The 27,968-nt window shown below is 40.1% G+C and overlaps 1 protein-coding gene across 1 annotated transcript in view; it reads left to right on the forward strand.

Annotated features, from left to right (window-relative positions):
* The first annotated feature begins 7,746 nt into the window (after nt 1–7,746).
* Nucleotides 7,747–27,968, forward strand: part of PITPNC1 (phosphatidylinositol transfer protein cytoplasmic 1) — a 131,606-nt gene continuing 111,384 nt past the window's right edge. The window contains exon 1 of the mRNA XM_083598971.1: nt 7,747–11,809. Within this exon, the coding sequence (XP_083455097.1) occupies nt 11,762–11,809 (48 nt within the window). The 5' untranslated portion in view covers nt 7,747–11,761. The remainder of the gene's footprint in view (nt 11,810–27,968) is intronic.

Here is a 27,968-nt window from a genome sequence, read left to right on the forward strand (position 1 = left end):
TAATCATGGTGACAATACTGACATAGACAGACTCTGTAAGACTGCTTCCTAGGTTCCTAATCGGTATAAGCAGTGTTTTTTGTTTTTTGCATGCCTAGATAGATACAGGAGGTTCCAGTGGCTAGGAACGTGCTGTCCCGCTTGTACTATGCTGCTGCGCATGATAGTCCTTGGTTCAGTAACGAAGAGATGAAAAGACGTCGGAGCATGAGAAGTTTCACACAGTGGTGTAGGTAAGGTACACCACACAGATTTCATACATACCACTTACAATCCATTTGCACTTCCCCTCCTGCTGGATTGCATGTGTGAAAGGCAGAAATGCAGTTTGAAAAGCTCTCATGTGAGATTTCTGGGGTTCCAGGCTTGTTTACCCAGGGTCTGTGTTTCCTTTTGAGAATAAGACATAGAGGAGACTGTGGTGTCTTTGTGATATATGGTTTATTTACACATATATACAACCTGAGCCTATGATGGAGGGGTTCGCAGCATTAACTCCCCCAAGAGGGTCTTGCTTTTCCCGTAGACACAACTATTAAAACAGAATCACAGAATTGTAGAGTTGGGAGGACCCTGAGGGTCATCTAGTCTAACCCCCTAAGCCATTCCTCTCTCTAGATTGCTGACTTTAACAGCCTGCAACCTCCCACCTCCCCCACATACAGCACACTTTAAACCTCTAAACCCTGACTTTTGTTCTTCTAACTAACTCTGAGCTGAAGGAAGAAGGGCCCCCTCCCATTTGTTGTCTGGCACACAGTCCCTTCTCATTTAGCTTTCCTACTGGCCCATTCCATTCTTAAGGAAATCAGCCCTGAGTGCTCACTGGAAGGACAGATCCTGAAGCTGAGACTCCAATACTTTGGCCACCTCATGAGAAGAGAAGACTCCCTGGAAAAGACCCTGATGTTGGGAAAGATTGAGGGCACAAGGAGAAGGGGAAGACAGAGGACAAGATGGTTGGATAGTGTTCTCGAAGCTACCAGCATGAGTTTGACCAAACTGCGGGGGACAGTGGAAGACAGGAGTGCCTGGCGTGCTCTGGTCCATGGGGTCACGAAGAGTCAGACACGACAACAACAACAACAACACCTTCCTTTTGTCTTCCAAATGGTCAATCACCCCAGGCAATTTCCTGATCAAGAATCAGGCATGGCTTAACATTTACCTTGATTAAATTCTAACCCCTACTGGACCCAGAAATTTGGGGGAATCTAGTACCCACAAACCCCTAACAATATGTTAAAATTGAGTTTGCTAGACTTGACAAAAAGGGAAGTTACTTCTTAAGATTATAATCTTAATATAATTATAATCTTACTCCTATTTATGGTTTATGATTATTTTAATACTGATACTATCTTGTACACACACACACACTCTCTCTCTTAATGCCTTGCTAGCCTAATCCTGTTTACAGTCATACCTCTTGTTACGTTTGCTGCATGATACGTTTTTGCAGATGCGCAAAATGACATCACGCGCATGCACAGATGCAGCAAATCGCGACCTGCGCGTGTGCAGACCTGGGTTGCGTTCCTTTCAGGTTGAGAACAGGGCTCTGGAATGGATCCTGTTCTCAACCAGAGGTACCACTGTACCTCTGTACAGTGGTACCTCTGTATGTTTCTCCCAAGTGTGTGTGTGTAGTGTTTCAGCCTTATTTATCCAATCATAGTAGTTAAATGATAAAACTGAATGGATTTGTAAGCTGCTTTAGTGCTTGTTTGTGAGAGCTTTTCCCTGTCTTTTTTGTTGCTTTTCTTTCTTAAGGGAAGTAGGAATGTTCTTGTAGTTAAAAACATATTACAGTGGCAAGTCCTTTAAATGGAGAGGGCAAAACTGCCTGTTAGAATATCCAAGATTCTAACCACATTCCTGTGCCTTGTTTTTTGTTTTTTCCCCCCAGCTTTGAAAAAATGTTCAAGTCTTTGGCTTTCTATTTCTTTGCCAAAAAACATACGTTAAATTTATGTGGTGGTTCTGCTTTGCAATTTCTTGACATTAGTGTAATCTACTGATTTTCTTTACAAACTTCAAGGTCAAGTTTGATGACAATTCTATTTCACTTTACTACTCTGTTGCCCATAGTAACATAAACCTGTATAACCTGACCAGTAAAGTCCTTGTAAGGTTAAGATACTGATCTATGCAGAGATAAGCTTAAACCTATTAATTTCTGTATGGGCTCAGAGTGTAACTCTGCTTCATTCTTCACTCCCTGTGCCAGAGTAGATATAAATCAATGACTTGAAATAATAATACATCAGATATTTTTATTTAAATTGGATAATTAATTGCTAATAATTTACTGCTGCATTTATAGTTGATATATACAGTATATTTTAAATACCGAGACAATTTGGCTATTTGTGTTATTTTTCTTTTTAATTACGTGAGTTTATTGTTGCTATTCATAATTTATTTATTACTCACCCTTCACCATAAGATCCCAGGACAGGTTACAGCATTAAAACACAATATAAAACAATTTTAAACCACTTCCAACCATAAAAATAAGGTGGGTCCTAAAAACATACACCTCAAGTATATGAATTTACTGGCAGATGATGCGTGTTTGTTTTTCAGTTTTGAAACTGCTGTGAGAACCTTGTATGGATAGCAAAATGAAAGACTTTAAAATAAATCTTTAGTTGCAAACTTCGTTGGTCTCTAAGTTACTACTGGACAATTTTTTATTTTTTAATTTATTTCAACTGTGTCAGACCAACACGGCTACCTACCTGAATCTAGAAGCTTTAATTGTTAGCGCGATCGCTTAGTGTGCATGCTTGTTCAGAAAATAAAAGATAGCTGAAACTTGATTTTAATCTTTATGGACTCTTTCCTGATGACCTTGAGGCTGTTACTCCTACATCTGCAAAGTTGTGCATAAAAAATAAAGAGTGGGACCTTTCGGTAACCAGATATTACTGGTAATTGCCGAACTGCCATTTTTTCCGTTTTATTCTGTTAAATCTGATTGTGGTCTCCCTATTTTGTCAAATTTTCTGTTGGCACAAGGAGGAATGCATTTATTGTTGAAATTTCAAGCTATGCTCGTAGCATATTTAGAGAGAAGGAAATATAGTGAAATACCTTGTAAAACCATTGTTCCTTATTTTGTTCCCTTTATAATTTCCTTGGGAAAGATTTTTGAAAGAAATTCTTGAGACAATTTCATGTTGATTTTAACAGCAGGGAGAAAAATCTGTTACTTATTGGTTGAGATATTAAAAATGAAGTTTCCGTAAAATGCTAAAATAGATTGATATTACTTTAACTTTCTAAGCATCTGGGTGAGTTTGTCTAAGCAAGAATGTTTTTAGTAGGCACCCAAAAGAGTACAATGAAGGCGTCTGCTTAATCTCAATAGGCAGAGAGTTCTAAAAGGCAGGTGCTATCACACTAAATAATCAAGTGCTTACAAATACGGAAAGGGTACAGTGTAGAAGTGCTAATTCTGCCAATCACAGCAATTACTTTAATTTAAGTCCAGTCCAAGATACTTTGCTGTCTGAGGCAAAGGACAAGATGTCCTCAACTGGACTGGCAGTTGAATCTTAACTTCAACGCTGTCAATAAGATAACATTCTCCGGTGCACCTGCAGGCAGCAGGCCAAAGATTGCATTTTGGCTCCTTGACTGTTGAACAGTCGAGTGTCACAAGACACTGTTCTATCCCCAGTGCTCTTTAACATCTTTATGAAGCCACTGATGATGATCATTAGGACAGGCATAGGCAAACTTGGCCTTCCAGATGTTTTGGGACTACAGCTCCCATCATCCCTGACCACTGGTCCTGTTAGCTAGGGATGATGGGAATTGTAGTCCCAAAACATATGGAGGGCCGAGTTTGCTATGCCTGCATTAGGAAATTTGTTGCACAGTGTTTCCAGCATGTTGATGCTCATTTCTGTGAAATGCCTGAATCAAGTGTGGCTGTACATGTGTGGAACCAGTACCTGGAAATAGTAATGGCCTGGATGAGGGCCAATACACTGAAGCTGAATCCTGACAAAATGGAAGCCCTATGAATGGGTAGTTCATGAGTTTGGAATCTTGGTCGGTTACCTGTTCTACAGAGAGTTGTACTTCCCCTGAAGGTTTAGGTACATAGCCTAGGGATGCTCCTCCATCCATTATTATCACTGGAGAGCTAAGTGGGTAGGAGTGCCTTTAACCACATTCAGCCGGTGCGTGACCTACGAACTTCCCTGGAATGGGATAACCGAGCTGTAGTGGTTTATGCCGTGGTAACCTCAAGATAATCGCAACACTAAATATGGATCTAGCCTTAGAATTAGTCTGAAAGCTGCAACTGGTACAAAATTTGACTGCTGGGCTGCTTTGTGGAGCAGCCTAACAGCAACATGTGATAGCCTTGTTCAAGTAATCGGCACTGCCACTGTGCTATTGGTTCAAGTTGAAGTTACGGTATTTGCACACAAAGCCCTGTATGGCACGGGACTTGGTTATTGGGGAGACCTATATGCCCCTGCTGGGACGCAGGTGGCGCTGTGGGTTAAACCACAGAGTCTAGGACTTGCCGATCAGAAGGTCGGCGGTTCAAATCCCCGCAACGGGATGAGCTCCCGTTGCTCGGTCCCTGCTCCTGCCAACCTAGCAGTTCGAAAGCACCCCAAAAAGTGCAAGTAGATAAAAAGGTACCGCTCCGGTGGGAAGGTAAACGGCGTTTCCGTGCACTGCTCTGGTTTGCCAGAAGCGGCTTAGTCATGCTGGCCACATGACCCGGAAGCTGTATGCCGGCTCCCTTGGCCAATAAAGCGAGATGAGCGCTGCAACCCCAGAGTCGGTCACGACTGGACATAATGCTTAGGGATCCCTTTACCTTTTATATGCTTCTGCCTGAGCACCGCAGCCTGCTGGGGAATTGGTGGTGGAGATGCTAAGTGGGGTAGTTGGCAGCTCCTTACTCCCAAGCCTTGGGTTGGGTAATCCTTACCCTTTATCAAATATGCACCAAATTTGTACATCTTTTAGTGAAAGCTTTCTATTTTGCCCAGGCCTTGCCAGACAGAGGTTGGATTGTATTTCGCCTCCATTCAGTGTTTACTCAGCTATGCATTTGTAACTGTATTTTGCATTTGAAATTGGATCTTATTGTGGTTTGTGTATTTGATGATTTTGTGTAAGATACTTAGCTATTTCAGTTTGAAGCAGTATATAAATAAATAAGGAAATATTTTAGGGTTGGTGTTGCAGGCCTATGGGACACATTGCTTGGATCTCCAACAAAGGGGAGTGGCCAGGCAGGATGCAAGAGAAATGGCTGAGAGTCTGCCACTGCGGTTGGTGCTACTTTGGAGCATTTGCCAACTGGGACAATTGCTTCACCCCCTGTTTAAATTGGCATTTTCAGTGATGATTTTGAATAGCTTTGATTTTCATCAGCTCACCCCAGACTTTCCCTGTGGGTTCATCTCCCACAATCTCTCTTACCATTCACCTCTTTCATCTGCCTAAACATAATCTCTTCTGCGGTGGCTCTTCTGCTTTTGTATTTAGAGGGTGAGGAATATTTAGCACTTGTAATCGCAGCATATGACAGATGCTACTATAGCCTTGACACCTTACATCATTTCAGTGGGTCAGCATCTTAATACATTAGTCATAACACAGCAGGAGTGCTTAGACTTCTTAACATATAAATGATCAAGTTCTGCTTCTGTGCAGCCTATGAGTGTAGTATTAAAATGTTTTCCAAGAACAGAAGTAGAAGCTCTATGAAGCAGTTTCTCATCTGAATTTAAGAATGTGTAGGATATTTGATATTCTAAATATATATATATCACACTGATCCGGTTATTATCCGCACCACTGGATTAAGAAAAGGAAGATGGAACTAACAGTTTTGAGAGAACTTGGTTCCTTCTTGTTAATTACATGAAGCGTAAACATAACCTGAACCTATTTAAAACTTTTTCACTGCTGGTATAAATTTGAGATAACTGGAGTAAGTTTGTAATGGAATGAAGCAATAAGCGAAAGGTCTGCATGTTATGCTACTAATTATAAAAAGGTAAATTGTGTATATATGTGTATTTATGCATTATATGAAAATAAAAATTGAACTAGACAATTCAGTTATAAGATTCGGGTCTTACAGGCAGAGGGCCTTCTCGGTAGTGGCGCCCGCCCTATGGAACACCCTCCCACCAGATGTCAAAGGAAAAAAAAACAACTACCAGACTTTTAGAAGACATCTGAAGGCTGCCCTGTTTAGGGAAGCTTTTAATATCTGAAGGACTATTGTATTTTAATATTTTGTTGGAAGCCGCCCAGAGTGGCTGGGGAAACCCAGCCATATGGGCGGGGTATAAATAAATAATAATAATAATAATAATAATAATAATTATTATTATTATTATTATTATTATTATTATTAGTGCAAATACATTGTAATAAGTGCAAATCCTTCCTTATGTAAAATCATTTTTCTTATAAGGACGTAAGATGAGCTTGCTATGTCGGGCCACTGGCCCAGGTAGCCCAGCTTTCTCTTCTCACAGTGGCCAACCAGATGCTTATGGGAAGCCGAAAAGCAGGACCTGAGCGCAACAGCACTCTGCCCACTTGTGATTCCCAGCAACTGGGCATTCAGAGGCATATTGCTTCCGGTAGTGGAGGCAGAACATAGCCATCCTGTCTCATCACAAAAGAGAGCTGTGATGTCATGGTCTTCTGTCCCTCTGATGTTATACCACCACTGAACTGAGTAAGCTATTTTCATGTGTATTTCAAAAGCACAAACTGGTACTAAGAGACTGAGCCAATGCTATGCTGCATGGAGCATTGTGTGGGTGTTGGGGCTATTGTTTGATTTTGAGAGCAGACCTACCCTTATCGTCCTTCAGCAATGAAGGAACTCATTCAAGTAATTCAATGGGATTTTTCATCAGGGAAGGGCTTTGGTCTTTTGAATTTCAGCAGCGGCCTGTGCAAGACCCAAATTTGGCATAAACCCTGCCTCTCGCCTTCTGTTCTGCTCAATTCACTATGTCATAGTTGCAACGCCCTGCTGTACCCCCTAGGCTCAGCATTCACTGTGGCAGAACCGGTCGTGCTGCCCTGAATCCACCTCTGTTTTCATGGTTCTTGCACCCCACCCTACAGCCTGCAGAGACCCTCTGCAGCTCCACATTCTGATGCAGTTTTATCTAGGAACTGAACAGAGGGGACAGGTTTCCCCTTGCTTTCAATATGCAAAGTTTGTGAGTGTTACCCAAGCCCTGTTTACTTCATGTAAGACACTATGATAGTAGCTGCAGTGCAAGCTTTTGCTTGCACCACAGGCCCATGTAAAGCAAGAAGCCCATTCAGTAAAAAAATGTGAGAATATGGTCAAACATAGTAATTTGAGAGTAGTCTTTATTCTATTTTTTGTGGTTCAGTAGCCAAATCTATAGCTGCATTAAAAGTCAACATAATCTAAAATTATAATGTACTGCAGCCATAAAAGAACCTGAATTCTAAATATAGCTATTTCCTCTGGGTAACAGTAGAGCAGGCTTTTGTTTGTTAGATGTGTTAAGGCAAGCCACCAGTGGGCCTTCTAGTTGAGTGTGCATTGGAGTGCAGAAGAGCTAAGCAAGAGTTGAAGTGGCTTATATTACCACTAGATGGCAGTGTTTGTCTCTGGACTAAGGCTTACGGATCCTAAGGTTGCATATAGGCAAATCTGAATTTCAAAATTTGTTTGATATTTGTAAGGAAATTTAACTTTAATAGTTGCATCTTGTAAATTCAAGTTTTGGGAACTGATTTCAGGCACTGTATTCTTTAGTAGAAAGTACTACCTTCATCTATTTTTTTGGACAGAAAAAAGACAGCTGGCATTCTAACAAAAGTCTTCATGTACTAAAAGGAGGTTCAATGCCAATTGTGGTGATGTTTCAGTGCAAAAGTGTTAAAGAAATAGAAATAACTTTGGCTGCAATCCTAACCCATTTTCCTGGGAGAAAGCACCACTGAATTCAATAGTACTTGCTTTTGAGTAGATGTGGTTAGGACTGCACTGTTAGTCTCTCATGCTTATATTTAGTACTTGATGTATTTTTATATTAAATGTTTGGGTTGCTGGTTCTTCAAGATCACAGTGACATTTTGAGAAGCACATATAATTTACATGACATAACTTTCAGGGGCAATTTGAGAATATAAGTTATTATGCATGTTAATGAATGAGCTTTAAATGTTGACATTCAAACATAATTAAAATGTATCAGCTTTTTATCTTTTGCGCATTGCTTGCTTCAAAAGTGGAAAAGGATTATGCCTGCTAAAAGAAGATAATAATGGCAATGTGTTTTGATTGAGGCATTTCTAACTGATATGAGAAGCTATGGCTGCTTTACAGAGTTGAGGGCTGTTAATGAAATGCTGCTCAAAAAGGAAATGGGTGAGGTTGTTATATCCTGTTTTTGTATGTCCTGTGCTGTCCTTTTATATTTATAAAGGACTTCCACATTTCTTTTTAAGAATACAAGCTTAATATTGCAATAGCTGCATCATCATCATCATCATCATTATTATTTTCAGTTTGTTGCAAAATGCTGTCATGGATCAGAACAAAAGCCTACTAGTTCAGGATTCCTAACTCAAAGATTGAGGAAGTAGAAAAGAAAAATGGCCAGTTTTTACATAATCCATATTTCATCACTTGCTTTTAGTTTCTTTCAGATGTTATTTCAGCATGGCAGTAAGATTTATTTATCTAGAACACTTTTCCTCTGCTTTTTTCAGAACGACTTACAAAAAATAATAGTTCAGATAGAAGTCATTTTCTACCCATGCAAGTGCTGTTTTCTCCTACAACATTCTAGCATGAGATATAACAGTGAAAACAAATGCAAAGATGTTGTTCTGCTTCTGCAGAAGTTGCACAATTAAAAGCAGAAGAGCTACTATAAAATCTGAGCTGTTACTGTGTTACTGAGCTGTGTACTGCTGTTACTGTGCTGCTTCCAAGCCATTGCAGACCAGTGCAGTTGCTGTTTCTGAAATCAGATCAGCATAGAATGCAAATAAGACATATTAATGGCATTATCTATATGGTCATTTACAAAGAAGAAGTTTGGCTGTTCCCTATCTCGTTTGGCTTTCAATCTAACAACAGCTATATAGGGTACGATCCAACAACCCTTCAGCCTTTCATAAGTCACAACCTCACTTGTCCCCAATTTCTCTGGAAGATTCCTCCGGAGTGTGTGTGTATGTGTGTGCAGAGGGAAGGAGTGGAAGTCCTGCTTGTTGTGAGAAGAAGCTCTTTGTGCAATCAGGCTGCCACATAGGAAACTGCCAAAGAAAGGGGATGGAAAATAGAAGCTGGCACAGACAGCTGAAGGCAGAGCTGTAGCTATGGGGAACTAGCTGGGCTTTCTGTGTGTGCGCACATCCAAATGCCCATGGTGGGGTGCCAGACTGGATCTTTGACCTGGGTGAAATAAAGCCTAGCTTTGCCCCTGGTGAAGGGATATGTGATTATTTCAATTACACATACTTTGGCTTCATTACAATATGGTATTGGGACTACGGGATTGTTCCAAAGGCTTCTAAGAAAGTATGAATTTGGAAGTGGGATTTGTAGGAAACAAAGAAAGTGGTTGCACTGAGGCATTCTGGGAGGCAGCTCCAAGCAATTAGAGGAGTCAAGGAAGAAAGGGTGTAATTGTTTCAAGGAACAGGAGACCTTCCATGAGGTTGGTGGAGCTGGACAAGTGAAACAGGAAGAGATCTGTTGGGATGTAAGAGCAGAGATGTTTCAGATGGGGGGCAGGCAATCATGGAGGGTTTTGAAGGTATTTCTTTGGTGTGTATATTGATGCTTTAAAACTCTTCAGGTGCTTTGGGTGATTATCCTCTTAAGGGATTCTTTTTTTTCCATGAGTCACTTGTTTTTGTTTGAGTGTCTCTAGAGGTTTGTCAGGAATCACAAAGGCCACAAGACACTCCTTTGCTACTATTAAACACTCCAGCAAAATTGTAGCTGTTGTGTGAAATGCATCATGACCCAAGGCACCACAGATAGCAGGCAATAAAGGTAAAGGGACCCCGACCATTAGGTCCAGTTGTGGCCGACTCTGGGGTTGCGGCTCTCATCTCACTTTATTGGCCGAGGGAGCCGGCGTACAGCTTCCGGGTCATGTGGCCAGCATGACTAAGCTGCTTCTGGCGAACCAGAGCAGCGCACGGAAACGCCGTTTACCTTCCCACCGGAATGGTACCTATTTATCTACTTGCACTTTGATGTGCTTTTGAACAGCTAGGTTGGCAGGAGCAGGGACTGAGCAACGGGAGCTTACCCCATCGGGGGATTCGAACTGCCGACCTTCTGATCGGCAAGTCCTAGGCTCTGTGGTTTAACCCACAGCTCCACCCGCGTCCCATAGCAGGCAATAGAGCACCATAAAATGGCTGGTGGAAGTGTGAGTAGAGGTGGGACCACCACCATAACTGTTCCTGGTTTATTACAACAGAAATAGTTTAAAAAATGCCATGCATAAAAGATTTTGCAGGTGTTGTTGCCTCCAGTGAAGAAGAGTTTTCTTCTTGCATGTATCTCACGCTTAGTTTTATTTCTAAACACATCCAGCAAAGCTTCCCCCCAGATCTCTAGGAACAGCTTAGTAGCTATCGCTGTCTGGAATTGCCTCTAAATTAGTCATATACCATATGTCAGTTTCACCCAACTGCTGCTCCTTGCATTTTTCTAAATGGCCTGAAATCAATCTGCAAGAACCAAAAGGGGAGGGGAGATATGCGTGGAGAGTGGGGAGAAAGCAATTATCCCTTTGGATTTTATTTGAATTCAGTTGCCTCTTGCTTTCCTTGTGCTGGCTGACACTTCAGCAGAGACATGCTGTTTTGTTTAAAACGTTTGCGTTCCCCCCCCCCATGCCATTTCCCTATTGGCCGGATGGGGCCATCCTTCCTGCTGTGGCTGCTGATGTCAGACACACACTCACACCCTTTCTAAGGCTGCTGCTGCAGAGACTTCTCAGCACGACCAGATAGGACCTGACCAGTACGTACACACAGCTCTGGTGGGGAAACCCAGCCCTCAAGAACGATCAAAGGTGGAAGGAAAAGCCAAGACACATCCTGTCTCTCCCTCAGGGTGCAGTAATGCTGAAAGGCATAACATCAGCTTTAGTACAGTGAGGCGGGGAGAGAGAGCCTTGTTTACCAGCCTCGGAAGGAAACGTTATAAACCCTTTGTATTGGAAATAAGCTTTGCATCTTTGCCGCTGCTGATCCCGTGTGCTGCTGCTGCCGCTGCTGGTGACATTAACATCTGTGGACTATTTCATTTATTTTTACTTCCTCCCCCACCTCGGCTGCTCTAGGAATGTCTTGATGCAACTGGAAAGAAATTGTAGATTTTAATGCATTTCCAGTGGATGTCTCTCCATTCACTATGATAGCATTTTATGTTTGAGACTCCTTTGTGTATGTGTGAGTGAAAAATCACATGATCAGTTTGAAGCAGGAAAACTGGAAGAGAGAAGAAATTCTGTTTTTTCCCTTTTTTTGCTAGATCAGCTTTCTAGATGGTGGCAGTGGCAATTTCTACATACATTGTCAAGCACACATACTACAGTGTGCTGTAGACCTTGCTGATTTTTTAAAAAAGATATATAAAAAAAGATCCCCCCCCCCTTTTTGTTGTTGCTGCAGTTGGGGTGCACTGTGATTACGTTTCTCCTAAATTGCTGATTTGCATTTAATGTGAAGGAATATGCTCATGAAGGAGTATCGGATCTGTATGCCTTTGACAGTTGAAGAGGTAAGTGCAGTAGATGATAATGCTTAGTGCTTTGTTTTAACAATTGTTCCTGAATGTGACTGGAGTGGAGAAGAGTTAATAAATGACCGTGGTGTTTTATTGGGTTCTTTCTACTATTATGAAATGATTTTTCCCTCCACTCTAGTTCATGGAGTCGTATTTCTGTTGCGATGGAAGGAAAGTGCATGCAAGCAAAAAGTAAATATACCAATTTACTGTGTCATCAGAGTTCTGATTGGCTACTAAGCTTTGCTAAGAACACACAAGCAAACATAAGCAGGTACGCACACTTTGAGCAGGACTGATTTGGAATGGAATCCATGTGGCAAGAATTAATCCAGTGAAATTTCAAAGAAATAAAAAATAAAAGTCATCCCGTCTAAGTCATCCCGTTTTCAAAACGTGCTCCTTGCATACTTCAAATTTAGATGTGTGATAATTTTTCAAAGTTTCTCCTATGTAAAGTAGCATTTGTAAGTGAGCTTCAATTCTTCTAGTGAAACTTTTAATGTAGCCATTCCGTTGTTGATATATTTTACTAAAGCACAGTGTATTTCAGGTACTGAGTGTAGCACACATGTATTTAAATAGAAGCACACATATTGAGAGCAAATGGCAGACAAAGGCAAAACAACATTAAGTATGTTGATCGTGGTAGTTTTATACTCAGAAGGCAACAAGACTTCAGTACATATGCTACAGCTTTGATGAATGTTTATATTTTTTGGAGTAAAGTTGTGATGTTGTACATGCAGTGAACATCTAAGTTCCCCTTTGTTTTCAGATTCATATTAAAATGTTATGCTTGTTTGTTGTTTTAATTGCTATTCAGTCCTTATCATGGAAGTTTATTTTCCGTTTCATCTTTTGGCAATGCGCAAATACATTCATTTTATTTTTGTTAAAAAAAACATACCTGACAGTACTGTAGTCCACAAGGGGGAGCTTTGAACATATTCTTCCATAGAACTTTGTTCCCATCTTTTGATGCGGAAATATATACAATAGTGGTAAGAATATCACTAGTAGATTGTTGCAGGTATCTTTTTTCTGTAAAAAATAAATAAACATAGCACTTGCACTCCATGTGTTTCGGAAGCCTGCTTGGACTATCTGGCATGAAACATGTTGGTTGTTGCAGAAGAAGCAGTGAAATGTATCAAAAGTACCACATTTCTGCCTGCCTTGTGTAAAACGACTACAGTAAAGAGAAATACAGTTTTGAGGTTTCCAGTGCAATCTACTTTGTACCTGTATGTATTTGCTGGCTACATAGTATTTCGTACATCTGCAGAGAGTGAACCTGTTGGGAACTAGCAAGCTCATACTGTGTTTGCTGGAGGTACATGTAATTGGTTGTTGTGTTGGTTTTTCCTTCAGTAGTTTCTTATCTTTTCCAGCCTTCCCAGCAAAGCCAACATTCTAGTGTTTAAAACGGGTTTGCAAATAATTCCAAATGAATTATTAGTCCATAAAAAACCCCACTGCGTATCTGGGTTAGCCATTTGTGGACATTTACAACCTTAAAGCGACCCCTGCTCACCCCCCCCCCAATTCCCATTTTCAAAAGTTTCTATGCCTAGTAGTTTGAAGAGAATAGTTTTGCATGAGTCAGAATTAAAACCCCAGGTGTTGTAAATATCTGAAAACCTTTGATGCCTCTTCAAGGGCAGCTGAAGTAGACTTTTTAAGTAAAGTATTCCTGTAGTGCCATCAAAATGTGTCAAATGCAAAACCATCTTTTAATAAAGATTTGTGGATGTGCACTGGTACAATTTGCTGCTACTTTATACTGTGAATAAAATTGCAATCCAATGGCCACTAATTTGGGAATGAGTCCTATTGAACTTAATGGACCTTACTTCTACTTATGTATGTTAGTCTATATTTGTGCATGCACACGAAAGCTCATACCAAGAACAAACTTAGTTGGTTTCTGAGGTGCTACTGGACATTTTTTTTATTTAAAAAATATATTTCATTCTTATACAGTATCTGTGCTGAGCTCCCTGTCCCAAACAATTACAATGAATTAGTAATTGTTGGCTATCTGCAACAAGTTATGAACAACTTCGCATATAGGCATTGAAATTATACATACTTTCAGATCTGAACAGGATGCCACCCTGGATGAGGAAAAACTTAACTTCAATAACAGTTAATTTTAATTATATTACTTGGAAGTTTGTGATAGGGATTCTATAAAATAACCCAGTTTAAAATGATGTCTGAATGTAATACAAACAAAGCCTACATTCTAAACCACTTAAAACTATCAAACACACTGCGGTGATTCAGATGTGACATCAAACAGTTTGACATTATGCATAGCTGGGTTATTGGGTTTGATTACTGCCTCTCCCTCCCTTTGTTCCTTGTTCTTGCACTTCCTGCCTCCTTTCCTGGTTTGAGATAAAACTTAGTTTGAAGTTTTGCTTGGCAAACTATGGTTTGTGCTTTCTCCGCAAAACAGAATTGGAAATTTGGTTTCTAGTTCTGTTTTGCAGGGCAAACACAATCTAATTTTTCAGTTTGGATAAAACTGGCATGCTGGCTGGCTGCCTGAAACCAAGGTAGGGGGCAGGGAAGCCCCATGCATGAAGGGCAAACAGAAGCACACAAACCTGGGCCTCACCATTGGCTTGTGCATATAAAATCAAATCATGGCTTGATGAACCAAGATGCATTTTAAGATAGGCTTAAGATAGAGCTCACGTATCTGAGCTTGCTTAGTGTCCTTACGTATATAAAAAAAAATAAAAAATTTTCCTGCCAGTAGCACCTTAAAGACCAACTAAGTTAGTTCTTGGTATGAGCTTTCGTGTGCATGCACACTTCTTCGTGTGACCAACACGGCTACCTATCTGTAACTTACGTATATATATAGAACGGGCCAATTGCTTCATCTCTACATTGTGTAGTAGAAAATACGTGTTAGTTACATGAGAAGCAATTTTGGATTATGCCCTGATAAGATAGAAGTTAATTAGTTTCAAAAGCAACCAATTTTTATGCATTTTTTGTTCAGTAAACATTTGATAGAAAACTTGAAAATTGATTTAAATTAGCCTGCCTTGGAGTGTGTTTCTTGAGGGCTCTGAAATATGTTTCTCTTCTGAGACTGTAGCCTAAGTAATCTTGGTAATGTTCTTTTTAACTGTTGTTGTTTTGTGCAGAAAGCAATGGTAAATGTACAAGAACATTGGGTGATTAAGATGTTAGTAACTAACTGTTGCTTCCCTTGGCTTCATTGCTATCCTGTTACTTTCCTTTAGTTTTTTAAAAAGGCTATGAGCATATGACCTTTAAACATTCATCATCAAAGGGGACTTTTTCATTGAACAGTTAATATATTTGTTCAAAGTCTCATGTGACTTGAGTGAGTTGAGTAAAATGTCAGAATCCCATCTTCAGTAGTTTTGTGGTAAAAATTTCCATTATGATTACAGTTTTTCCCCCCCAATGCATGCAGAACTCTGATAAATCATATCTATTATACCGACAGAAAACTTGATTCAAGTCTTCTGAGTGCCTATGCTCATGTAACCACAGTGATGCCATTTGTGTGCAAGAGACAGAGATCAGGATAATCCTGAGATCTGTGGAAGTACAATAAAAAATAAATAACTGGGGGGGGGGGAGTTACAAAACCTAATGAAAACTGAGTGTGCTCAGGGGCCATGGAATGCTAGCTGACTGTTGTGGAATAAGAAATGGGGGAAGTGGAATCAGTGGCGTAGCGTGGGGGGTGCAGGGGGGGCCGGCCGCACCGGGCGCAACATCTGGGGTTAGGGCAAATCCATGGGTTAGGGGGCGCAAATCCATGGGTTAGGGGGCGCAAATCCATGGGTTAGGGGGCGCAAATCCACGGGTTAGGGGGCGCAAATCCACAGGTTAGGGGGGCGCAAATTACTTGCCTTGCCCCGGGTGCTGACAACCCACGCTACGCCACTGAGTGGAATGGAATACGGTGAACAGGAGGCTTCCACACGGCAACATTTTGTTGTAGGTCCCATTGCCTATAGGGCTAGGCGATATATCAATATATCGTCCAAAACTGGTTTGAAGTCCATATCGTGATATTGGTTTCTTAATTTTTGACCTGGCAATATATCGCAAATCGTGATGTGTGTGTGTGTGCTATGCAAAAATCACAATTTGGGGGGAAACCATGAAGCCAGCCAATGCCTCTACATAGCTCCATCCTTATTTCAGACATCGTGATATGTCGTGATGTTGAAAGCCAGGTATCGCCCAGCCCTATCTTAGCTACTTATACATCAGCAAAAAACTTCATTGGTCTGTTCACAGGCCCATTAAACCAAACCAAGACACAAATGAGCAAACATGCAGGCCCCTGGAAAGTATGACTTTCTCTTCACTGATCATTATGCTGCTGTGCTGAACCAAACCGCAGTTTGACTTCATGTGTCAGCTAATGCTTGGCTCATGGTTTAGCTGTTTACCAGGCAAATCACAGGCTGTAATCAAGGTGTGCCCTGTGGTTTGTCCTCTTGAGCAGCCCACATTTGGTCATTTGCACCAGGCCATGATTTGGCTTGGTATTACCTGAGAACGAAGGCAGATCTTGCAAAACATGTTTTTTTGGGCAATCTTGCCAAGTTGGATGACATATCTCATTAAATTAGTTCATCGCTATTTCAGCTGAACGAGATTGCCCACCTAAGGCTGAAGACACTCCAGTTTGTAAGCCTGAGGCCAGTTTCTTTTTCAAAAAATACAACCATAATGAATGTTACTCCTATCTAGCCAGTAAAAAGAACTAACAATTGTTTACAATATAAACATTCCCTGTGGTATAATTCAGTATTGATTTTATGGCACTCGCTGAAACATATATTTGCCCTAAGGAGTTGATCGTTCCTGGTTCTTAAGCAAGAGCATGAAATGTAGGAAAATATATTCTGCTTAGCATATTCATTATCTTGAAGTACAATAGTATTTATTGTTGTTTTTTAAAAAAATATTTTTATCCCACATTTTCTGTTCGATAACACCTTCAAGATGGTTTAACAGCATCAATCCAAACAGTTCGATTTCAGTAAAACAACACAATAAAACATCCAAGATTAAGGAACATAATTCAGTAGTGCAGGAAGATAGCCAATATCATAACAGTGAGCAAAATATTCAGTTATATAAGTTGAGAGTCCAATAAGTCTTTTCTGTGAACCGTCCTGAGACCTCCAGGTAAAGGGCGGTATATGAATTCAATCAATCAATCTAATAATAATAATAATAATAATAATAATAATAATAATAATAATAATACAGTGGTACCTCGGTTTTCGAACAGCTTTAGTTCATGAACAACTTGGAACCCGAACGCTGTAAAACCGGAAGTAGGTGTTCCGGTTTTCGAACTTTTTCCCGGAAGCTGAACATGCTCTGTTTTGAGTCCTGAGCTTCCGTTTTTACTGTTGCGCAACTAATTTGCATCCCCCCATTGTAATTCAAACCTTCTGTTTCCGTATTTCCTGTTGTGCTGCTAATTTGCACCCCCCCCCCATTGTAATTCAAACCTCCTGTTTCCGATTGCAGTTTTCTGAGGTGATATGTGGAGCTTACGGTATAGTTGGTGCTTTTGTTTTTGCTATTTTGTGTTTTTTGTTTTCAAGGCTTTTTCGGTTAATTTGTTTTTGTGACTGTGATTGATTGATTGATTGATTGTGTGACTGCGGAAATGGATAAAAGCCCCCCCCCCTCCAAATAGTCATTATCATCAGTGCAGGTAAGAATTTTTTTTAATTTTAATTTTTATCATCTACAATACTGCTTTATTTGTTTTATAGTACAGTACATTGTTTATTGCTTTCATTTTATGGATCAATGGTGTCGTTAGATAGTAAAATTCATGTTAAATTGCTGTTTTAGGGGTTGTTTTTAAAAGTATGGAACGGATTAATCTATTTTGCATTACTTTCTATGGGAAAGTGCGCCTTGGTTTTGGAATGCTTTGGTTTTGGAACAGACTTCCGGAATGGATTAAGTTTGAGAACCAAGGTACCACTGTAGTAGTAATAATAATAATAAGAAGAAGAAGTTTATAATCAGCTGACAGTCCATTCTCTTAGGTTCTTCTATCTGGGCTTTTCAGGTAAAGGAGTTCCCTGGCTACTCCTTTCTCAAAGTATGCCATTAGAATACTAATTGAGAAATAATGTTCTACATACTGTAGTTTTTAAAGAGAACAATGGCATCACCAGCAAGGTGACCATGTACAACTTGTCCTTAAACTGTTACTCATGGAATCTACTGGTTAGCTACTGTCCACAGCTATCTCAAATTAGTTCTTGAATTTCCCTCCAGTTAGCTTGCTTCAGTGACCTGGTGGTGGTAATCAGAAAGGGACCAGTTAAACCAAAAATAAGATAAATTGGAAATATATATTTAAATCAAAGCACAGAAATGTTAAAAAGAGATAAACTCAGCAATCCTGAATGAAATGTAACAGGGCATTGTATTATGGAAAAGAATATTACACGGACAAATAAAAATAAAGAAATAAACAGCTACCAATAAAGCATGCATCATTGCATCCTCATGAAACTTCCACCAGTCCAAGGTAGTTAAAAGCTTACTGAATCCCTAAACTTGCATCCACCTTCAAAGTCAACAACCACAGGATCTTATTGCCACAGTACTGCAAAATTTTCCAAGGCTAAAGACTCACAGCACTTCTAACTAAAGTGAAACGTGAAAGTCAAGAGGATCAAATCTGTTCAGAATGCCTTAGGGTTAGTCAAAACCACAATAATAGAAGTTCAGTTAGAAAGTGTGTTGACTATCAGGAAAACTACTCCAGGGCCAAGGTTTCCTTCAGACAATTGAAGTCTTGTCCAAACGGAAATAACAAAAAGGAACATAAACTTTGGCAAAGTAAATGCAAGTCAACGAAAAGTATTTGGGGAACACTTTGCTAAGCACATTAAAACCACCACCAGCAAAATATTTAAATTTGTTAGAAGTGAGAAGCCAGCGAGCGAGGTGGGGTAGCAAAAGGAGTCAAAGGTGTGCTTAAAAGGTGGGAGGGACTGCAGAGCAGCTAAATTCATTGCATTGGTTTCCACAGTGAAAGATGTGGAGCAGCTGCCTGCCCTTGAACTAACTTTCTTAGGAAGGCAAATAAACAATGAGATGGAGTTATAGGCCTTATTGACAGATTTAAAACAGACAAATCACTGTTTTAAATCACAGATGGCGTCCATCCAAGAGTTCTTAAATAGCTCAGATGAACTTGTCCCTAAGATCAGCCTCCATGCGTAAGCACTGGAAATAGACAGGATCCAGGGGAGTTCTGGGAAATTACAGGCTGCTCCAGGAAAACTGGTAGAAAGCACCATTAAAGATAGAGTACCAAGAATATAGACAAACAGGTCTTGCGGAAGCAGAACCAGTATGGCTCATCTAAGTTTAACTAACCTTTGAGAGCTCTTTTAAAATATCAGTAAACATATAGACGGTGATCCAGTCAACACTGTGTGCTGAGATTTTCAAAGAGCTTTTGATTAAACATACCCCCCAACATTTTGGGAGGGCAAATCGGGGCACCAACCACAACTCAATCGCTCACCTGCTTGCCTCCTCCCTGCCACCGCCCCCTTGCTTGCCCGTCTTCTTGTCCCCCTCCTACCTGTGCCAGAGCACAGGAGCCAAAACAGGACATCCCAAATTGGGATAATAATAATAATAATAATAATAATAATAATAATAATTATTATTATTATTATTATTATTATTATTATTATTATTATTATTATTATATCCTGCCCTCCCCAGCCAAGGCCGGGCTCAGGGCGGCTAACAAGCAATAATAAAAACAAGTTGAATGAATACAACTTAAAAGCAAGATTAAAATACAACATTAAAATATTGAAACATTAAAATATGAAAATGCAGCCTCATAACAGGAGGAGAAAGGAAAAAGAAAGAGGGGGAGGGAATCAAATTGGCTCCAAGCCAAAGGCCAGGCGGAACAACTCTGTCTTACAGGCCCTGCGGAAAGAAATCAGATCCTGCAGGGCCCTGGTCTCATGAGGCAGAGCGTTCCACCAGGCCAGAGCCAGTGTTGAAAAGGCCCTGGCTCTGGCTGAAGCTAATCTAACTTCCTTAAGGCCCGGGACCACTAGGGTGTTGCTATTTATGGACCTTGAGGCTCTCTGTGGGGCATACCGGGAGAGGTGGTCCCGTAGGTACGAGGGTCCTAGGCCGTGAAGCTGGGCCGGCGTCTTTCACTCCAGGATGTCCCGCTTAAAACAGGACACTTGGAGGTTATGCATAAAGTCCGTCACCAAAGACTCTTGAGTAAGTTTAGTAGTCATGGAATAATAGGAGACGTCCTCTTATAGATCAGCAACTGGTTAAGCAACAGAAGCTGAGAATAGGAATAAGCAGATCTCCAAAAGGACCTCTATTTTAATTTGCATTAAAATAGCAAACGAAGTTCAATATAAGCAAGTGTAAAGTGATGCATATTGAGGCAAAGAAAAGGCACAAATGAAGTCTGAACTGGCAGTGACTGATCAGAAACGTGACATTGGGATTGTACTGGATAACTCAATGAAGTTTTCAGGTTGGTACACAGCAGTTGTAAAACAGGTTGGACTAAAATGCGAGCCAGTTTCTTTTTTGGCTGAGCAGTCTCAAACCCCCTCCCCATAATGCAGCCTTATGCAAACTCATGGCGCTTCTCTCTTTTACAACATTACAAGAGTATGAGCCTTCCTTTTCCTTCATGCAAACTCTAATGCATGTCCAGCCTAGTTATTTCTAACACTGATTACTGCAGTTTTCTCTCTGGTCTTTCATTGTCTCACTTTCTTCTGTTCACATGGACTCTACTGCCATAGTTATTCGCCTCTTCCTCTCTTTCTGGTCATGCTTCCTGTGACTATATATATATTGCACACATGCATATGTGCAGTATATAATTAAATGTTTAAAAATACACATACAAGCCAACAAACAAATATAGTCTAAATATAATCAGCAGATATAGTATGAATAACAATATTTATTTCAGTTCAGTAACTCCTAAATGCATATTTAAACCTCCATTCTATAAATCCATAAAATATTTAAATTGAACATCACAAGTATTAAGGAATTAATCATTGTAGCTCTCCTAAGAAGCATTCAAAAGGATTTGAAATCTTCCTTACTATTTTCTTGGTGAACTACCCAGTGTTTGAAACTCCCATTGTTCCAGGCACATTTTGCAACAGGGAATTTCATTAGTGCAATCTGTTTTTGTGCTCTGGGTACAGTACTGCGCCTAAGATTTCAGATTAAAACTTCAGAGTGGAAGGAAAGGAGGACCTTTTTCTGCCTCCCCATTTCCATCTATTCTTCGAAGACTGGAGAAGAGACCCTCTTAAGGATATTGGGGGGGGGGGGTGAGGGCAGGGGAAGAACTAGACCATGTGACAACTGAACACAATACTTTAGCTGCAGTTCATTCATTTTCAGCTTTGTATTCTTGTTATTAAAAAAATGTGCCTAGACATTACATAGTTGTGCACATAACGCTAGGTTTAAGGTGCCATTTAGCTCCTAGCTTTCATATCTCAGTTTCTAACACTGGAACTGCCCCTTGGAAAATATAGGTATTCCCTCCCCTAACATTGGTTCTTTTAATAATAATAGTTATTCCACTCTACTAGGGACTGGCAACCTTTTTAGGCCAGTGAGCACATTGGGATTTTTGAGTGTTCCATAGGTAGCATCGTCTCTGGTCACTTGTCTTAAGAGAAAGTGAAGAATATTTTGTAAAGAATAATAAAGGCAGTTTAGCCCTCTCTAATGGATCATTATTCCATGTCTGCTTAATTAAAATATTTGCTGTCTTGGTGTAATACCACTGAGAACTGCCAATGATTAGATAGATACAAACATACAATCAGATGTAGTATTCTACATTTGAAACACAGACTGGCCCAAGAAGATCAGGAGTCAACTTGTGTTTCACCTTGATGATTTTGGGACTCCAGGAGGAAACAAAACTAGCCTCTGGATTCTCACTCTCAACATGCCTAGATTTTAATTCAGACTTCTCTTGAAAAAGTATTGTTTCAAAGAATAGCAATTGGCTGATATAAATAAAGCATTAGTTTATTCAATTTGTTAATCTTACAGAACATAAAGGTAAGGTAATGGACCCCTGACCATTAGGTCTAGTCGTGACCGACTCTGGGGTTGCGGCGCTCATCTCACTTTATTGGCCGAGGGAGCCGGCGTACAGCTTCCGGGTCATGTAGCAAGCATGACCAAGCCGCTTCTGGCAAACCAGAGCAGCGCACGGACACGCCGTTTACCTTCCCGCCGGAGTGGTACCTATTTATCTACTTGCACTTTGACGTGCTTTTGAACTGCTAGGTTGGCAGGAGAAGGGACCGAGCAACGGGAGCTCACCCCATCACAGGGATTTGAACCACTGACCTTCTGATCGGAAAGTCCTAGGCTCTGTGGTTTAACCCACAGCGCCACCCTTACAGAACATAGAAAGTTGCTTTACACTTGAGCCCAAACCATTAACCCATCTAGCGCAGAACTGTCTGCAGTGACTGGTAGTCTCTGTCCAGGCTTTCAGACGGGTCTTTCCAGGTCTACTTAAAGATGCCAGCAGATGCTCTACCGCTACGGCCTTTCCCCTCTTCGCAGTTTTACTCTTTAAAAAAAAAAGTATAAATTTTCCTTTCATGTTCAGTTTCCAGCCAGCTAACTTTCAGAACTGATAAAGAAGCGGATCCAAATCTCTTCTACTTTTGCTGTTGCTTTGTGTGTATTTTACCTTCCCTGCCCACAAGTATGCAAAAAGACTTGCTTGAACAAAGAGATCTGATCTCTCTTGAGCACTCGTATCTGCTTACATCACAAGGCCTTCCTGAGTGCATGACTTTAAACTGACCTTGAGGTTTACAAGCTGGTAAGTAACTATACAACAGCTCAAGAACACAAGCCTACCAGTGCTGCTTTTAGGGAGCGGGAGTGGAAGGGGGGGGGGAGAGGGGGGAATCCCAAGCATGGGATCCAAAGACATTTCAAAGAACATGTAGTTTAACCCTTCGGCAATACATTCTATTACTTATTGCTGTTATATAGGCTCTCAATCCTATGTTTGAAAATAGTCAAACGGGCGTAATATATTAAAACAAAACTTTTAAATGTTGAAGGTACAGGAGACACAATGGCAAAGTCACAGTAAAAATATATATGTAGAAGTGCAATTATCAACACAATAAACTCATTTCCAGAGGGGCAGCTATGTCAGTCTATACTGCAGCAAAAACAGAGGTTTTCAGTACCTTTAAAGACTAGCACATGTATTATTCCAGTCTACTTAATTCGATGCACAAAATGTAAGATATACACGGGTGTTTGCAAAACAATAATTTGGTTAATTTTCTTAGATGAAACATTCCCTCCTCACTTCACATATTAATAGACAGTGCATATTGCACAAGGCATCATGGTGAAAAAGAAGTGATTTTTCAAAACTTAGAAGAAGAAGAAGAAGAGTTTGGATTTGATATCCCACCTTTCACTCCCTTTAAGGAGTCTCAAAGCGGCTAACATTCTCCTTTCCCTTCCTCCCGCACAACAAACACTCTTGTGAGGTGAGTGGGGCTGAGAGACTTCAAAGAAGTGTGACTGGCCCAAGGTCACCCAGCAGCTGCATGTGGAGGAGCGGAGACGCGAACCCGGTTCCCCAGATTACGAGACTACCGCTCTTAACCACTACACCACACTGGCTCTCAAGTTTAATCATGTGCAAATATATGCCAATTTAATAAGTTAAAACTAATTGATCAGTGTATTGTAACTTTATAGGCTAGTGTATACATATATGTACTGGCTCTAGGGTTGCTATATTTCAAAAATGAAAATCCAGACACAAAAGGTGTTGAGCTCCCCCCCCCCACCGCTTTTTTTTTAAAGGAATTTTGCCAAAAAACAACACTTCTGACATGAGTTGCCATACGCCTGAGTTTTACCAAATCCGCCTGGATGCTATTTCTGACGGACAAATTCCGGATATGTCTGGGAAATTCCGGACGTATGGCAGCCCTAACTGACTCTTATATTTGAACACAATCCAGTTAAACAATAGATTTAAGGTATGCTTAACTTTGTTGCTGTTTTGCCAAGCCTCCTTGTTTATCCTCTTGAAAATGGCCTTTCCAGGGTAGGTTGTAGAACCAATCAAACTCATTGGAGATCTTTCATGGTCTGTTCTGTTGCTTTTTATTTCACCACCTCTTCCCCTGCTCACTCTTCCAATACCAGGCTCTGTTTCTCTGTACTGCCTTCGTTCCTCTACTTTTGTCAAATTCAAAGCTTGTAACTTCTACACCTCCCAATTTTGGTGCCTGTTCTCATGATTCAGAAGAAGATTGTTGTTATCCTAGTCATTTCAGCCTGCTGCTTGTAGTGTTCCGAGGCTAATTCTTCAATCTGATGGATGTTTTTGCATTGTTTGGGATGAGATCCTGCCAGCCGCTTTCTGACAAAGTGCTTTGGGTTCTTTTTACAAAAGGTATCAAGGCTATACAAGATTAAATGCATCTTGCTTGAAGTAGCAAATTATTTGGATCTATATCTCACGATGAAAAATTTTGGAAGCTTTTTTCAGTTTGCAAACTACTGTAGCGTTCTGCAAACAGCATTTTCTTGGCTTCATAAAGAGGAAGAATGCTTCCCTTTATGACTGCTCTAAACAGTGAAGCTAGACTTGTATGTTAAGAGCAACTGCTCTGGTTCATTTGCTGCTATGCTATCATAGCAGTTGTTTTGAACAAAAAAAGAACTTGACTATAATAATGGATTGCCTCTCCCATCTCATCTGTGCCATGCTCTACTTAATATTTATCTGCCCCTCTATTTTCCTCAGACTTGTTCCACATTTCATTGATCTTGGAATAAGGCAAAACATCTTGTAGTGGAAGTGTTATGTCATAAGAACAGGTGTCTATAGGTTGGTTACTTTTAGACTATACTTTACTATTTATAGCTTAACCTCTTCATACAGACACCTCTGTTTATGTTACCATGGTATTGTATGTCATGCTTGGTGGTAAAGACAAATAAAAATAGATGCAATGGCACCAAAATAACAGCATAACAGGTGGCCATATTTATGAAGTTGTAATTTTGGGTAGTGAAGAGACTGGTACGTTCTAGGCCCCAGAGTGTTGAAAATCAACCCTTAATAACTCACTGACAGTTGTGGAAAACGCTTTGCTGATAAATATACACTTGTTCTACCTTTGATGACGTACGTGAAATAGGCACGCATCTAGAACTCCCACAACTCCACTTAGATGTGAAACTTGCTCTTTCGTACTTGTAGTATTCTTCAATTATGGAAAAAGTTGTACTCCTATCTAGCTGCACTTTGTGGATATAGGCAAAATATACTGCATTTTCAAGTACTGTTAAAGCAGAAGATTAACACAATTATGTATTGATCGTTCCTAAACGCTATTTGTAGGATCGCTTTTGCCTTTGCAAAACCTGTTTTAATTCTTAACTACCAAGGTTAGTATTGGTCTCTGATGAAGCTGAAAAATAATGCATAGTATAAGTAGAGGGCATATAATATTAAAATGAGTGTTAAGTGTGATTATTATAGATTTACTTAATTAGCCAGCTAAAAATGTAATATGTTAGCAGGATTCTTAATCCTGAATTTTGTATCTGAGCAAGTTTGGTTATGTTTCTGAAAACTGATAGTTACTTGAAAACTGATAGTGGTGTACTAGGAGTTAGGGGTAATGACAGGGGAATAACTTTTAAATGAAGGATTTCAATTTGCTTCACATATAGGAACACCTGCCAAGACTCCTTAGTCTTAACTGAAGACAAGTGCTCAGAACTTTTCAGAACCAAGGGCTGGTAGTGACTAGGATGAACATTGTTCCTTCATGACATGGAAATTATATAGCCATGGTGACAGTGCACATATTGATAATTTGCACAATAATTAATACAGAATGTGGCTATTAACCATGATAGCATCAGACTATCTGGTTTATCAAGAGTTATCAGGACAGAGAGGCATGTTGATGCATGGTGCCAGTCGTTCCCCACTTTGCCCCTTCTTGGCCTGAGTAGAATAAACAAACAAGGAAACTTTTACTTCTATTTACACCAGAACAAGCTATCGTGTTTGTTGCTCCCCAACAAGCCATAATCAGAAAGCCCGCAACAAACCATGGCTTTAGGGTGGCTGAATAACAGCAACACACCACAAAGATTGCAAAAAATAATGTGTCAGTACCAGGCTGCTTGATATTTTAAAGATATAAAATAAAACCTAGTTAAGAATGGTTTTACTAAGACAACAAAATTTGTTGGTTTACCAACACCTGGCTGATAGCACAATCCTATGTATATGTATATCTCCTGAGAGGTCAGTCCTGTTGAATTTAATAGGTCTTTCTTCCAGGTAAATGAATATAGGGTTGTAACCTAAGACCAGTTAGGGTGGAATTCAAAATAGTGCTAAGGAGATTGTTCCATCAGCACATGCATTCCTGCTTGCCTAACAGAATGACCTCTCCTCCATGTGCTGCTCTGGGGGAACTCCTGACCCTCTAGAGTGGATTTGGGGATGGCACATGGGGGAAAACCCTGTTGTCCTAGCTAGCAGGATCACCACGCTGGTTTCTGCTAGTAGTGCAGGCAGCGACTGTTTTAGGTGTGTCCGATATATGCGTGACTGCACACATGTGCATCGCACGAAACCCAGAAGTAACCCAAAAACGTCACAAAAAGGGGGCAGAGGTGGAATGGGGTGTTTCAGGCTTTTTCAGTGGTGTTTCAATTTCAAATATACAGCGTGTCACTTAAACATGTGGTGCCTTGGAACGTAACCCATGCGTAAATTGGGAGCCGTCTGTAGTTGAATCCAGTCCTAAATTACATTTCGTGTACGTGCACAGGATTTCACTACAAAGCTACCAAATGTCATTGGTATTTGAACTGTATTTTTGTTACTGTAGATGTCCAAAATACATAGACTGTAGACCAGAGATGGAGGAACTGTGGTCTTCCAGTTATTGGTGGACTACAATTCCCATCCACTCTGACCATTGGGTATGCTGACTTGTACTGATGAGAGTTAGAAACATGAGGCTGTTAACAGTCTCTGCTTTTTTGAGGTGTGTTCATGTGTTTTGGAGTTATTCCTTCTCTCTTAGTTTATAAGGAAAATAATATATAGGATATCAAATGCATAATAGAAGCATCTGTTAGGTTTATTATAGTCTAGATATTAAAAACATTTTCCCTGAACATCATTATCGGGGAATGGCCCTGAAAGATATGTGCTACAAAACAAAAGACCAAATGGTTTACTTTAAATGTAGTTGTTGGAATAGGGTAAGAGACATATTTTTTCCTGTTTTATAACAGAGAAAGCTTTCTTCTTTTTTTTGATAATTTGATTTGAGGAACAACAAATCACTTCTACTTTATAATATAACAATTTGTCCATAATGCTCTGTGAAATATTTGAATTCTTTATTTTTAAACCATGAATAAAAAGATTTCTCTTTGTTCCCGACTTAGATATGTTGATAATGAATATAAATTAGTGAATCAATGTTCTTTGCAATAAAAGTCTCCTAACAATCATAAGCTATTTTAAACAGGCCCCTCTATCCTGTGTATGGATTTCAACTTTTATTTAAATTGGACTGTTCTAAATTTATAGAGGAAAAATGTTCTTTCCTGAGGCATCATTACTGTGTCTATCAAATGTTTCTGTTTGAATGTACCTAGTAATTTTGAACTTTTCTCTTAAAGCGAGGGTCCATTTTGAAGTTCTAAGTGGGCTGAGACTCAATTGTGAAAGACACAAGCACGTGATCCCTAAATGTCTTGTGTCTTTCTTTAGCTTTCCTTGCACAGAAGTGTTCTATGCACTGTAACCTTCTTTTAAAATAGTCAGGCATGTACAAGATATGTGCTTTTCCAAATCTGGGTGAGCACCGTTTATAAAACTACTGTGCTTAAAATGAATGTGTGGACCTCTCTTCCATATTTCTCCCTTATATGCCACCTTCCTCTGTATAACTACATCAAAGAGGTGCAGAGAACTAATATATGAAAATTTTATCCTTCCTGTGTCATGCGG

The sequence above is a fragment of the Podarcis filfolensis genome (genome assembly GCF_964270895.1).
Source record: "Podarcis filfolensis genome assembly, chromosome: 2".
Classification (NCBI taxonomy): Eukaryota; Metazoa; Chordata; class Lepidosauria; order Squamata; family Lacertidae; genus Podarcis; species Podarcis filfolensis.